The 13,066-nt window shown below is 43.7% G+C and overlaps 2 protein-coding genes across 5 annotated transcripts; one reads left to right on the top strand and one right to left on the bottom strand.

Moving 5' to 3' along the window:
- Nucleotides 1–4,136: 4,136 nt before the first annotated feature.
- Nucleotides 4,137–9,554, top strand: LOC123144057 (probable protein phosphatase 2C 11). 3 transcript variants are annotated; one of them, XM_044563074.1, is made up of 12 exons: nucleotides 4,137–4,428; nucleotides 5,356–5,467; nucleotides 5,582–5,716; nucleotides 7,146–7,209; nucleotides 7,299–7,407; nucleotides 7,513–7,666; nucleotides 7,834–7,959; nucleotides 8,053–8,176; nucleotides 8,254–8,330; nucleotides 8,433–8,485; nucleotides 8,648–8,702; nucleotides 8,894–9,554. In XM_044563074.1, exons 2-12 carry the CDS (start codon nucleotides 5,402–5,404, stop codon nucleotides 9,071–9,073), a joined length of 1,143 nt encoding a protein of 380 aa, XP_044419009.1. In that variant the 5' UTR covers nucleotides 4,137–4,428; nucleotides 5,356–5,401; the 3' UTR covers nucleotides 9,074–9,554. The 3 variants fall into 3 exon arrangements, with proteins under 3 accessions (XP_044419009.1, XP_044419008.1, XP_044419010.1); XM_044563073.1 differs by having other exon boundaries at nucleotides 5,356–5,503; XM_044563075.1 differs by having other exon boundaries at nucleotides 4,212–4,428; nucleotides 5,356–5,447.
- A 151-nt stretch (nucleotides 9,555–9,705) lies between these two features.
- On the bottom strand, nucleotides 9,706–12,683 carry LOC123144058 (ubiquitin carboxyl-terminal hydrolase 2). 2 transcript variants are annotated; one of them, XM_044563076.1, is made up of 6 exons: nucleotides 12,470–12,683; nucleotides 12,326–12,401; nucleotides 11,438–11,484; nucleotides 10,977–11,023; nucleotides 10,794–10,896; nucleotides 9,706–10,709 (listed from the first exon to the last, which is right to left on the bottom strand). In XM_044563076.1, the coding sequence occupies exons 2-6, from the start codon at nucleotides 12,354–12,356 to the stop codon at nucleotides 9,951–9,953; spliced, it is 987 nt and encodes a 328-aa protein (XP_044419011.1). In that variant the 5' UTR covers nucleotides 12,357–12,401; nucleotides 12,470–12,683; the 3' UTR covers nucleotides 9,706–9,950. The 2 variants fall into 2 exon arrangements, with proteins under 2 accessions (XP_044419011.1, XP_044419012.1); XM_044563077.1 differs by having other exon boundaries at nucleotides 12,326–12,377; nucleotides 12,470–12,681.
- Nucleotides 12,684–13,066: the final 383 nt, after the last annotated feature.

The following is a 13,066-nucleotide window of genomic DNA, read 5'->3' as shown; positions in this document are numbered from 1 at the left end:
GCGTGGGCGCCCGTGCACCCGAACGGGGCAACAGGGGGCGCCGGCGGTGGCCGTAGCCCGGCGCGGCGGGGCGAGGCCGTGGCCTCGGCGAGGCTCGTGGGCCGGTGCGGGAGGAGCGGTGCGGGGCGGCGGTGAGCGCGGCCGCGCGTCGGGCTGCGACGTCAGCGGCGGGCGATGCCGCGGAAAGCAGCAGCGGCAGTGCAGCAGCGGGGCGCGCGCGGGGAAGGGCGCGTACGGCGAGGGCGAGGGTAGCGGGGCAGGGGCACGATCATGCGCGCGGGAGGGGGGCATGCTTAGGGAGCGACAGGCGCGAGCCGGGCAAGCCCAGTACGCGGTCGGCGCGCCGTGGCCATGCGCGGGCATCGGGACGGCTGCGGTGAGCGCGAGGACGTGGGCCGGATCCGGTGACGGGGAAAAGGGGAAAAAAGGGGGGCGCTCACGAGGGGAACGCAGGGCACAGGGCAGTGGGCTCGGGGAAGTTCGGGGTGGCCGGCGATGGAGAGGCGGGGAGGCGAGGCGACGCGGAGCGGCTCCGGTGAGCGGCGTCCGACGACGAGGTCGGGGCGGGGATGAGGACGCGGTCCGGCGGCGTCGTGGCTCCGGCGAGGAGGGCTCCGAGCGGCGATGGCGTCGGAGCCGAGCCCGAGTTCTAGATCGGGGCAGAGGGGACGAGGCAGCGCGGACGGGCATCGGGGTCGGCTCGGGGGCGAGCGCCCCCGATCCAGATCCACGCGGGGAAGGGGAGAGAGATCGAGGGGATCGTGGGGAGTGGGGGGTTAGGGTTTCTGGTAGTGGGGGGGGGGGGTTATAGGCGGGGTGGGCCGACCTGGTGGCCCAGGGGAGGGGGTCTTTTGTTTATTTTGTTTTCTTTTACTTTTTCATATTTTCTTTTCTGTTTTATTTTAGTTACACATTATTCTTAGTTTAGTAAAATATGACAATAGCTCCAAATTAGTGTTTCAAAACAACCCACTACCCTAAAAAGTTTTACCTCAAAATAAAATAGTTTATGATTTTATAAAATATCAAAGGCATTTATTTAATAGTTTTACCTACTGTTTTAATCATTTAAGTGCATTTAAACCTTTTATAAAAATGTGGTTTCTCCACAATAATTACCTATACATTATTTGGCAAGACCCCAACATTTTAGTTTTAATATTTGAAAATCTTTACCGTTTGACTTTAATTCAATCTTGAATTTGAATCGGTTTTGAACTAACCCGAGATTAACTACAGTGACAGAGGTGACGTGGCATCATTAGCAGGGAATTACTGTAGTCTAATTATCCGGGCGTCACGGATGAAGAGAAGTTTAGATCGGAAGGATCCAACCTGAAGACACATGAACAAAGACGAACAAAGACCGGATCCGAGCAGATCCACCAAAGACAACCACCGACCAAATCCCGCGAGATCCGTTGGAGACACACCTCCACACGCCCTCCGACGATGCTAGACACACCATTGGGACAGGGGCTGGGCGGGGAGAATCTTATTCCATCTTCAAGAAGCCGCCGCCGTCTCGTCTTCTTGAGCTGGACACAAATCCTAACAAAACTTGAAGAAGCACATGAAAACGGAGCCCTCCCGCCGGCTACATGGCACTTCACCATCTTTGATATTTTGATGATGTGTATGTTGTGATTCCCTTAGTGGTGTTATGTGAACGTCGACTACTGACACTTCATCATCTTTGGGCCTAAGGGAATGCATTGTGGAGTAGTTATTAGATGATGGGTTGCTAGAGTGACATAAGCTTAAACCCTAGTTTATGCATTGTTCCGTAAGGGCCTGATTTGGATCCATATGTTTAATGCTATGGTTAGATTTTATCTTAATTTTTTTTCCATAGTTGCGGATGCTTGCGAGAGGGGTTAATCATAAGTGGCAAGCTTGTTCAAGTAAGAACAACACCCAAGCACCGGTCCATCCACATATCAAATTATCAAAGGAGTGCATGCAAATAAAACAAACATGACGAAAGTGACTAGATAAAATTCCTATGTTTCCTTGAGAACGTTTTACTTATTATAAGAGACCGTTCCCACCCGTCCTTTGCTACAAAAAGGATCGGGCTACCTTGCTGCACCTATTGTTACTATTGTTACTTGTTACAAATTATCTTGCTACCAAACTATCAGTTACCGATAATTTCAGTGCTTGCAGAAAATACCTTGTTGAAAACCGCTTGTCATTTCCTTCTGCTCCCCGTTGGGTTCGACACTCTTATTTATCGAAAGGACTACGATTGATCCCTTATACTTGTGGGTCATCAATGGAAGACGGGAAGATTTGTTGAACCAACTTTCAAGACCGACAACCGAAGATGAAAACAGTTCGGAAGAACCGAGGAGCGTCCCTAACTTGAGGACCGGTTCAGGGGGCTACTGACGGTGTCTTGGACTAGGGGTACTCACCACGTCGTCTCCCGACCAGGTGGATCGGGCCGAGGACCCCCATGGCGGTTCACTAACGGGCCACTTCGGACAGCACATGACATATACGAGGAAGATACCACAAGACTTGGTGATCAATACAAGGACTCCTCTCCACCGACGTATCTGACTAGGACTCTTATTGTCCTAGGCCTCTGGTACATTATATAAGGCGAGGTCAGGCTAGTCAATAGATTATTATTATGGCCAGGGCCGTTTCCAGAAATTAGAGGCCCACGTGCGAAACGCAAATTGTGCCCTAAAATCTGAAAATTGCTATAGCTAAAAAACACTCACTTCTTCACACAGAAAAAACACACTGTACTATTTAAATTATATAACTTTTTTCATACCATATCTAGATATATATCTCATACTGACTATCTCCCTCCAAATAGTTCGATCACTGAGCAACGAACATATAGCAATTTGTTAATTAATTGGAGAACTAGATTCACATGTTTAAGTATACTCGTTAGTCATTAACTCTTGGACAGAAAAATAGCCTAAAGAAATCAGCTTTGACGCACCTGATGGGCATGGACAGTTAGTCTGTGATGCGTAAATCCATCGGCGGTTTTCTGCTTTCCTTGGCGGCGTTGGCCCCTGCTAGCCCGGCGCTGATTTCTGTTCGAATTCATGGCGTGAATTCTACCGCCTGGCACTGCCCTCCTATCCTTGCGATCGCGCCGATGCCAGGCAGATACCGAGATACGATCAAGCCGGGGAACTCGGGAATGCCGGAAAAGAAGCGACGACCTAACTAATCGGTAGCAGGCCCACATCGTGAGGGATTTCGTTCAGAGGAGACTCGGGCTATTAGGCTGGGCAGGCCGAGAACCATGCAAACAAAAGGAAATAGCCTACTAAAAAATATAACTAGGCCCAAAACGGGGGGCCCCTGAAATATTGGGGGCCCTGTGCGGTCGCACTGTTCGCACAGGCCTGTGGACGGCCCTGATTATGGCATCCATATAGCCATTCATCATATCTCTAGGGCTTATCTCACAACTCGCGATTTCGTGGTAGTCAACTATGTACTTTGACACTTATATAATACTCCCTCCGTCCCAAAATTCTTGTCTTATATTAGTCTAGACAAGAATTTTGGGACGGAAGGAGTACAAGCAAGAGTAGGACGTAGAATTTTACCTTCATAGAGAGGGCCCGAACCTGGGTAACTTTGTGCATGTTTTCTCTTGTTATCCATTGATCTGATCTAACAGTTCGAGCCCCCCTACTCAAGATCTGCCGGTTTTGACACTGACACATGGACTTGGTGTAATGTCCTTTTACTTCTATAGATCTGCATCCTATCTAGAACATCCATTCTCTTGACAAGTAATCTAGGACGAAGGGAGTATTACTGTTGTTACATCTCGTTCCTCCGTCTGGGAATACTTGTTGAAGAAAATAGATATATTTAGACGTATTTTTAATTTTAGATACATTATTTTTTATTTTTTGATTTATTTCTCCGACAAGTATTTTCGAACAGAGAGTAGTTCGGAATTTACATTGGGGTCCCTTCCCACCTCCCTCGGACTGGGTCAATTTACAACCCCACATTATCTATATAGCATGAAAGATCACTAAAAAAATTCAAAAAAGAAGAAACATTAAAACCTGTCATTCAGACATTAAGTAGGTTCTTGTCAGGCTGCGCTGTGAGGAATACAAGAGCTGCTGACAGGCTAAAACGGAAATTCTCATGACAGGAACGTGACGCCTGAACATTTTGTATTCCATTCTTGTCAGCGGCGACACCACCAACACCAGCCCACCGGAAAAGGAAATCAAATTCCATCTCACGCTGCATCTTATCACCTTCCTTGCCCCTCCGCAACCGCAAGGGCCGCCCTCCTCCGTCCCGCGCCGCTTCCAAAACTCCAAATCGGAATCTCCTCCCCCCCTCCCCGCGACAGCCCGGCACACGCGCACCCGGCCGTGATCCGCCACCTTCAGCTGCGCGCGCCAGCCGTCATGCAAGGTACAATAAAATCCTGCCAGAGAATCTGCTTCCTTTCTCGATGCAGCTGGTTTCTTGGCCTGTGCATTCTTCTCCGTTCTTCCCAGCCCTCTGCTGAGGTCGGGTTTCTCGAGGTGGGCTGCTGACTGCTGGTGTCATGGTCGATCTTGGGATGGGGTTCTTGTTGCCAAATTGGGAGCTGTTGGGGGGTGGAGTGGAGATGATAGATTTGAGAGCCGGGAATGGTTTCTGTGTAGTGGTCGTATCATTATATGCCCTGTCATCATGGGGCATTTCTCGTTTATTGGCGATGGATTTGCGCGAATCTAACTTAGAATGTGCTCCATGGGTGGATCATACGAAGCAGTATAGGTGGCTGCTTATTTTATTCAATTATTATCTTGATAAAGAATTCACCTGCTGCTTATTTTATCAGAAAAATATATGTGTTTCCAGGACGTTTTTTAATACGTACCACCTTGTGTGTTACATTTTGAAAAGAATTATCATAGTAGTATTAATTGTGATAATTATTGGTGGTGGTTGACGAAAGTGCCTTAGCTTTATATGGTAGCCATGGGGGTTAGGCTACTTCTGCTTCCGTGCAGGTATAATTGGGGTTTCGCAGTTGTTCGCTTGTGACTTCTGATGTCTGTCGTACAATGATTGGGTTTCTTATATGGAGGGCTCGAAATGTCTTGATGATAAATTGGAGTTGGGAAACTATATATGTCCTTGTTGGTGATACATGGCACTTATATCCGACTGTCTTAGGTTCTTGTCTCTGCTATTTTCTGCATCTGTTATGTGGTAATTTGGGTAGTTGCGCTCTTGATCTTTTTGGCCTATCATGCTGATGCAGTGTCTTTCTGTTGCTATTTGGGCTTGTTGTTGGTTGATTTTGCTCTTCTGTTTGGTGATGATTCTTGCCATCTTGATTGTCTTCAGGAACTTTTTAGCTTCCTATGGAACTGTAATCGAAGCTTGAGATTTGATGCACTGGAATGTTGTTAACAAGGTTCAGAGCTACTTGAACTGTGGTATCCATTCTACATCACAGGTTTATGTTTCACTGTTAGCAAATGTGTCTGTCGGTGTAAGTGTCATTCAGAATGACCTGATTAATTTCCAGTACTTAACTGTTCTATTATATTTCCATTTTGATGATATGCAGATTTCTTTCCTTGCCAAGATGGGAGTTTACCTCAGTACTCCAAAGACCGATAAGCTATCCGAAGACGGGGAAAATGATAAACTCAAATTTGGTCTTTCATCTATGCAAGGATGGCGTGCAAGCATGGAAGATGCTGTGAGTTTTCCACTTCAAGGCTATTCTAATTGTTTTAACAACACTGAACATTGAGTTTTTTTTTCTAGAACACGTACCTTGATGCGTGTTGTTGTGTATTAGAAGAAAAACGTCAATATAAAGCTTATAAAGTACAAACAACCAATGGTGGGAACGACCAAACGAAAACAAAGACAAAAAAAAGAGGAAACCAAAACAACATTGAGCTCATGAAAGTGGTTTTTCTATTCCCACGGACATTGCACCCATGATCGAAAACATAGCAAATAAAATAAATGAAAAATATGAAACTTTCTGGCTTCGATTATGACCAAATGTTCTAGGTGCTTGCAAAATTTGGTTGCCAAATGAAATCCAAGGAGCTCTGTACAAGAAAAACAAAATTTGTGCTCAAACACATGTCCACTGTTTGAGCGGAATTTGTATTTCATTTGTGTGGAGATCATTTGATGTTATTTGGCCACCAAACTTTGCAAGCACCTAACATTTGTTCATAATCAAAGCCACGAGATTTCAGATTTATTTGCTACTTGTTTTGATTTTACCGGGGTGCAATGAACTTGGGTGTAGCTACTACTTTTCCTTGAGCTCATTTCTTAATAGAAACCTTGTTGTCATGATCCAACTTTCTTATCATGATTGTACTTACTACCTGAAAATAATGCTGATACTTTGAAGCTGGTGGGGCCACACATTCTAGTTTTGACTTTGACTAGTGCTTCTATGCTCTCCCAGCTAGTGTAAAGCCAGCACTGTAGAACACATTAAACTAAATGCTTGATTCACAACCACCCCTGCCTGTGACATAATGTTGCTACAGGATTTGTCCAATCTAGTTCCTGAGAGCAGTACAAAACATTAAACTGAATGTCTGATTCACAACCACTAACTGCTCCTCCAGTTACTTTGCGTGGCTTCAGGGTTTGTCCAATCTAGGTCAAGAGAGAGCATAGAAGCACTATTATTTATCTTCCACGGCAACTTGGCGTGGACTTTGTGGGCACATGAAACATTTGACGTGTAATTTATTTTCACCATAAAAGAGATGTCCATTCCCAATATCCAAAATTGTTCATTTAATGAATTGACAAAGAATAGGTATGCTTTTGTTTTAGTTTTGGGTCATAGGTTCAGGCTTTCAGTTTAATAACAATCATTATCGGATGCATAAGCTCTTGTTTATCAATCTTTCCAGATTCTAATGAATCAATGTTGCAGTGATAGCAGTGATGCTTTTGATATGTGCTGTTGCTTTAGCAAAGCGATCTGACCTATTTTTCTGTTGCACAATAAAGCATAGTTGATCACTTCCAAATGCTGCAATTTTGTTGATATTATAAACTAAACATGTTTCTGAAATATTGCAAAAAAAACATATTTCTGAAATCTTTCTCTCATGTACTGTTTAATGTCCTGTATAATTTTTCAGCATTCAGCATTGCTAGATCTTGACAATGAGACGGCATTCTTCGGTGTTTTTGATGGCCATGGAGGTACTTGCAAAGATTGGTGCTTTTCTTGTTTGTACCTTAAACCTAAATCTTTCAAATGTTGCGCATCCTAATATTTCTTCATTTTGCAGGAAGGGTGGTTGCCAAATTCTGTGCAAAATATCTACACTCTCAAGTTCTCAAAAGTGAAGCATATTCTTCTGGTGATCTAGGAACTGCTGTTCATAAAGCTTTCTTTAGGTATATGGGTCATTGGATCACCACATGAAACAATATATGGATTTGGCATTTGACATTACCGATAGCATCAACATGATAAAGACTAATTTTGTTGTATTACTTCAGAATGGATGAAATGATGCGAGGACAGAGAGGTTGGAGAGAACTATCTGCACTAGGAGATAAGATGAACAAGTTCAGTGGCATGATAGAAGGGTTGATTTGGTCTCCGAGAGGCAGTGATTCGAAGAATGCAGAAGATGACTGGGCTCTAGAGGAGGTATATGTGCAATGGGAGCAACCCTACTTTATATTGTAAAATAAGGATACACATTATATGATACTGTTGATGTGTGGACCTTATTTGTGTTTGATTCTAAAAAAGAGTTTCATACTAATTTTGTATTTGGGCCACTAAGCCATCTCACACTGATAATCTTTGAACAGGGACCCCACTCTGACTTTGATGGGCCAACATGTGGAAGTACAGCATGCGTAGCACTAGTAAGGAATAACCAACTTGTCGTGGCAAACGCTGGTGATTCCCGGTGTGTTATTTCTAGGGCTGGCCAGGTATGTATTCTCGTTCCTTCTATTAGTCACATAATTAGTCATAAAGATATGTCTGACAGTCAGACTGTCTGTTCTGTGTCACATCCATGACAGGCATACAATTTGTCCAGAGACCACAAGCCAGAGCTTGTAGCTGAGAGAGAAAGAATACTAAAAGCAGGCGGGTTCATACGCATGGGGCGGATAAATGGAAGTTTGAACTTAGCGAGAGCGATTGGTATGCATTTTTTTCTTCTCTTTTATTAGTATGTTCTGCCTTGTTGGTGACTTATCTATATGAGTGCCTTTGTGTAGGAGATATGGAATTTAAGCAGAACAAATTCTTGCCTCCTGAGAAGCAAATAGTGACTTCAAATCCTGACATCAATGTTGTAAGCCCTCTAAATGCTGGCACCACCTTAAATTTCTGCACTTAATCATGATCTGCAATGATCCTTATGCTACATTCTAAGATAATGCAATCTCGTTTTTAGGTGGAACTTTGCAATGAGGATGACTTTCTTGTTTTAGCATGTGATGGCATTTGGTAAGGCTCTCCACCTGTAGTGTGCATAGCCACACTTTCCATCATTGCTCTCTTGTTTCGTGTGCAGCTGAAGTGCATAACTTAGTAGCAGCTTGGTGCTATGCTTCATCTGACCTATGCACTCAAGTCCTAACAGAAGCAACAAATTTATTTAATGAACAGGGACTGTATGTCAAGCCAGCAGTTGGTGGATTTCATCCATGAGCATATACACACGGTGAGTGCCAAGTTATTTTCCTATCTAAACAATGTACTTTGGAGAAGATTACGTTGCATGTTTGTCAAATACTCCCTCTGTAAACTAATATAAGACTTTTTAGATCAGAGGGAGAAGTAGTGATCTAAAAAGTCTTATATTAGTTTACAGAGGGAGTACTTCTTATGTTTAACAATGACACAAAAATGCAGGAGAGCAGCCTTTCTGCAGTGTGTGAAAGAGTGCTCGACAGATGCCTGGCTCCATCAACAATGGGTGGAGACGGATGCGACAACATGACCATGATCTTGGTGCAGTTCAAAAAACCAGTCAGTGACAAGAAAAAGGCTGACGTGGGGGAGCAATCTGCGAAAGGCAAGGAAGAGTCTTGAGGTTCAGTGAGTATACGTAATGAGAAGGCTCCACTGTTGCTGAGGTCTACGGCTCTTGACACGGGCTAGGATGCAAAGTTGTCAATGTGAAATTGTGTGCACTCTGGCTGGGGTATCCACTGTATATCAGTCGATTGCTGTGGTTGGCGTGCATTCTGCCTGCGAACCCAGGATAAATCACATTGTTTGGCGCAACATCGAAATCCTGGCACTCAACTTCTGTGAGCCGCTCTGTTCGTCATTGTACAATCCATGGTTTGGATCATCCACGCCTCCCAAATTCATAATTTGGGATGTTTTGTTATGCTATAGTTTGTGTGTATGCTGTAAACGTGGCTGAGGTGTTCCTTTGTTTTTTGGTGGTATATTCCATGCCTCTGCGGCTGTGGCTGTTTTTCTGATCTTGTAATGTATCAAATCTGAATCCAGTGTGTTTCTGTTCTTTGCCACGAATATATTCTTTATTTGTTTGCCAAGAAAATATCTAGCCTATGTTTTTTTCTTCATATTTCAAGATAGGTCAGAATCAGTTCAGAGATGCAAGTATTCAAGAAATTGTTTAATGGTTTATGCATGCAATAGTTCATATGAACTTAACCCTTAAAAAACTGCCATGATTGTCAAACTTTCAGTTAAAGCTTGGGAAGAATTAGACAGGGAAAAAACCCTCTGATGCACATATAATTCTGATAAGGAGTCAGAGTGTCCCCCCTACATGAATGGTTTAAGATCTGCCTGAATAAACCAGGACGGTATCGATATATGGCCTGTCTAGGACTAGAACTACAAGGCCCATTCAGCTAGGAAACAAAGTCAGTCAGCCATCTCTACACAAAACCAAAACAACCAAGACGATAAAAAATTTACAACGCAGGTTTCACTTAGGGTTACGGCTGTGAGAATTCTGTTTCGCCTTCTCTATCAGGGGCTTCAGTTGCTGCTTCTCCTCGAGGATCTTGAGGAAATTGAACAAGAAAGGCACGTAGTTGTGCTTCCTCCTGATGTTCTCTGTCTTCCACTTCTTTGCCTTCTCTTCCTCCATTATGATCTTCTCGGTCACAGCCTCAATCTGAGCAGCAACCTCTGCGAGTGACCGCTCAATGGATGGCCTTTGCCGATTGGCAGAAGGATCACCCATTTGTGATAAGAGGTTCTCCCTCTTCCTCTGAAGTTCCTTGAGCTCCATGATGAAAATTTCCTTCCGGTTCTTTGTGATAGCCATGACACTGAACCTTATCTCATTCTGAGAGAACTTATCAACGCGTTCCTGGATGACAGGCTGCACCATCTTCAGCCACCCCATCTCCCCAATACCACCTGGGCATTTTCCCAGGCTAATCGGTCCTTCCTTTAGTCCATCAAGCTCATACAGGACGCCGTCAACAGGAACATAGCTAATGAAATGGTAGACATCATCATCCTTGGATTTCTGTTCCTCAGAGTAGTCATCTGACTTTGCAAATGAGTTACTGGTCATACGAATGCTTTCACAATTCACTATAGCCAATCCTTTGAGCTCTGGCGGCATGTCCTTTGCAAACTCCTTGAGCTTTTTTAGGTCCTCGCTAAGGGTGATGCCAGAAGAGTTCAACAGAACAGAAACAATAGCTTGGGTTGCACATGCACTGTTAATTATCTACGAGTAAAAAGAGATTTGGTTATAAAACTGATGCAGAGTAAACGCGGCGCAAACAAACTCAATCAACGTAACTACCCTGACCTGATTAGCAAAGAACAGATTTGGGACTGCATCCTTGATAACAGGGCGCTCATCTTTTTCTGGAGGTCGCCATTTGTACAGAACTATAAGCCCATAAATTGGCCTGCAAAAACACCAATTTGTTTGACACAGTCGATTCAGGAAAAATGACATTAATGGTAATGGGCAGCAGGGATAGCATACTGAAGATCATTGAGGGCATCAAGATCAAGTGAGTAGAGTTCATCAACCTGTTAAGGAAGAATAACATAGAATATTATAAAATAACAGCTTTTGAGGAGGTATAAAAAGATTTCCATGTTTCGTAGAAAGAAGCACATGTAGAAACCAGAAACAGATTATTAGCTCCGAAAACTAAACCAGATTGTTGTGCAACATTTTTAAAAGAAAAGCGTCGATGTGCTTCAAAAACATAGTTTTAGTAGTATTTGTGAGCCTGGGTGAATAGAGAAGCCTATAAGTCAACCAGATAATGAAATAGAAAAGCATGCTTAATTTTCCTACTTGGTCAAAATAGCAAGTTTTTTTTATCATATGGGAGAGCTGAATGCAAAAATGTTCTTACCCTTGTACTAATGCATCGAGTGATTAGTGCCCAGCTGACTTACGAAAGAAAAGTGAACTCATGGTAGGTGATTACTTACTTGGAGACCCTTCAATTGCAACTGTTGCAACAGCTCCGTAAAAACACCTACACAGTATGCAGAGGTTGAGAGTTTTTCCTCTTTCCTTGGAAAAGAGTAAAGGCAGAAATTAAAAATGTTCTAGTTAGAACATGTAGCTAACATATAAAAGTATGCTTGGGAAGATAAGTCCAGTTTTTTTCACCAATCCGATGATACTTGTTAAGAGAGGGGGAATCAATACACACTTGAGTAACTTAGTACGAGAGGAATTTCCTCTTGACTCACAATGAAGACAAATTAGTACTGTGAATTTTGAATCGCAAACAACCATTTTATTAGCCATATCCGTAGTAAACTTCAAACAACAACCTACTTGGCAAGCCTCTGTAGGACTACAAACAACCTGAGCAAATAGTTGGGCACTTTCCTGAGGTGAAATAGGCAACACTGCACATGTCTCAATCTTCTATGACTAACAACAACAACAACAAAGCCTTTAGTCCCAAACAAGTTGGGGTAGGCTAGAGGTGAAACCTATAAGATCTCGCGACCAACTCATTGTTCGGGCGCATGGATAGCAAACTTCCACGCACCCCTGTCCATAGCTAGTTCTTTGGTGATACTCCAATCATCTATGACTGTTAAACACAAAATTAAACAGTTATATTAAGTAACAGCTCACAAGACGAAGGTCCAAGATGCCATCACAAGACCACACATGATGGTTTCTGGCATATCCATCCACATCTAGTAAATTTCCGGTAAAACCAGAAACAAGTAGCACCAGTGAGGACTAATGACCATGGAGGAGCCTTATCAGTACACCGCAAGACGGAATGCACAGAGCAAACCTAGTTCAACTATTACCAGATAATCCATCCATTCAGTTATAAAAGTAATTTTTACCAGGGTCATTCTCGATTGGCGCCCAAGACATGTCGACGAGCCCTCTGCAAACCTGCAACCGACAGCAGGGGCGGATCTAGACACCATAAATTTCTGGAGATTAGCTCGGGATTGAAGTAATCACTGGATGCGTAAAGTTCATACCTCAAAACCGAAGTTCAAGATTGCGCGTGGGGGGAAGAGAGCAGGGACGCTACGAGACAGGGAGGGCGCCAGCGACGAGGGCGGGCGCGGCGGCAGTTCTAGGGCACAGCGGCGGTGGACTGGAGCTTGGGTAGGTCAGAAGGGAGAGGAGAGATACGGGATGGTGGAGAGGAAAAATAAGTCGAGGCCGTGGAGGTCTGGAGGAGATGGATTTGGACGGCTCAGATGGTTTGGCCGAATGACTAATGCAAGACGGACGGCAGATATTTGACTTTGTATTAGAAAGGAAAAAAGACTCCATTGGCGACATCCTGTCAAAAAATCAATTAAAGACATTAAAAAAATCGATTAGGGAAAAGGAAGCCTGAAGTTTATTTGTAATTAATAATATTCAGGAAAAACAATCATGAGTTTGTGATATTCTTGTTAATAATATTCAGGTTACGAGGCTTTCGGTAGCCTGCGTAGATTTTAACACTTTATATATGTGGTTCAACTCAATTATGTTGAGTGAAAACAGGGAAAAAAATCATGGTGTCACCTCTACTCCTAAAGGGGGCGTTGCTAGCGTCGCCTCACCTCCATTAATCCTATATT

Source organism: Triticum aestivum, chromosome 6D (genome assembly GCF_018294505.1).
Source record: "Triticum aestivum cultivar Chinese Spring chromosome 6D, IWGSC CS RefSeq v2.1, whole genome shotgun sequence".
Taxonomy (NCBI): Eukaryota; Viridiplantae; Streptophyta; class Magnoliopsida; order Poales; family Poaceae; genus Triticum; species Triticum aestivum.
This window is presented reverse-complemented; position numbering and strand designations above follow the sequence as displayed.